Source organism: Cynoglossus semilaevis, chromosome 17, assembly GCF_000523025.1.
Source record: "Cynoglossus semilaevis isolate Cse_v1.0 chromosome 17, Cse_v1.0, whole genome shotgun sequence".
NCBI lineage: Eukaryota > Metazoa > Chordata > Actinopteri > Pleuronectiformes > Cynoglossidae > Cynoglossus > Cynoglossus semilaevis.
This window is the reverse complement of record NC_024323.1, coordinates 15,702,304-15,703,680: the sequence shown is the minus strand read 5'-3', so window position 1 is coordinate 15,703,680 and position 1,377 is coordinate 15,702,304. Positions and strand designations below refer to the sequence as shown.

Genomic DNA, 1,377 nt, shown 5'->3' with positions numbered 1-1,377 from the left:
GTGGCCCCCCCCCCCCCCCCCCCAATGTCGGCTCTAGAATCTCTAACGTGGGTCGATGGTGAGGAGAGGGTGGAGACGAAGAGGGAGGGGGGGTGTGTAGGGACCGTGGGACTCTGAAGTCTGCTGGGAGCGCTGGCTGCTGTCCAAGGTGCTGAAGCTGCTCTGTTTTTCCGTCACCGTCACTCCACCTGTTTTCCTCTCCTTCATCTTTTCATCATGTTTTTAATCCGACTGTATTTCTTAAAAACACAGTTGACGTTTCCACAGAGCTCCAGTCCCAAATATACACTATATATATATATATATATTTATGATGGGGGGGGGTTAACAGGTTAACTAGTCCACATCAGTACAACTACTGAGTGGTACTAGTACTGTGATAGTACACGTTACTGTGATAGGACAGGTCAGAGGTCACCTCTGTCTCCTCCTTTTTTACTGTTAACTGTGGTCTGAGCCTGGGGGAGACATGACCCACAATCCTTTGCTGTTGTTTGTTACTTCTCCTTCACTTCCTTACTGCTCCAGTTTCAGCTTCACCTCCTCTACAGTAATCTCTCTCTCTCTCTCTCTCTCTCTCTCTCTCTCCCTCCCTCCCTCTTTTTCTCTCCCTGCAGTTGTCGTACGACCAACAGGAAGAGTCTGATCCTGACGACCACCTCTCCTACGCTGCCTCGTCCACACTCTCCTCTGCCCCTCCCTGGACACCTTGGTACGTACATCAGTCCTCAACCCTGATTTTGGTTATCACGTTAATGTCAAGTTAAAACATCATATATCTTACACGTTACTGTGATAGTACACGTTACTGTGATAGTACACGTTACTGTGATAGTACACGTTACTGTGATACACATGTTGGTGTTGTGTACAGAGCGGATGGACGGCGGTGGTCTCTGGCGTCTCTGCCCTCCTCTGGGTATGGAACCAACACCCCCAGCTCCACGGTAACAGGGATCTACAGCCTCTTCAACCTGAACCTTTGAGGGGTTTTTCACCTCTGCTAACTTGTTCTTTCAACCACCGTCCTCCTGATCCCCCCCCTCCNGCACCAGCTGCCCTTCCAGCCGACCATGGACGAGCTCCACTTTCTGTCCAAGCACTTTGGCAGCACGGAGAGCATCACAGACGACGACGGGGGGCGCTGTTCACCTCACCTGCGGCTCCGCTCCCGCAGTCTCAGGTCAGACAGTCGATGGTTGGGGTCTGGTTGGAGCGACTGTTTTTACTGGTTCCTGTTGTTCAACCACCTGAACTGATGGCCGTGGGAGGTCACAGCAGATTTACTGACTGGTTATTATGGTCTGCGTTTGACTGACTGGTTATTATGGTCTGTCTTTGGCTGACTGGGTATTATGGTCTGGGGTTTGCTGGCCG

The 1,377-nt window shown here is 51.2% G+C and overlaps 1 protein-coding gene across 1 annotated transcript in view; it reads left to right on the top strand.

Annotated features, from left to right (window-relative positions):
• The window catches only part of LOC103393731 (microtubule-associated serine/threonine-protein kinase 1), a 15,245-nt gene that overhangs the window by 3,108 nt on the left and 10,760 nt on the right, over positions 1-1,377 (top strand). The window contains 2 exon segments of the mRNA XM_025064485.1: positions 618-716; positions 800-1,183. Coding sequence (XP_024920253.1) covers positions 618-716; positions 800-1,183 — 483 coding nt within the window.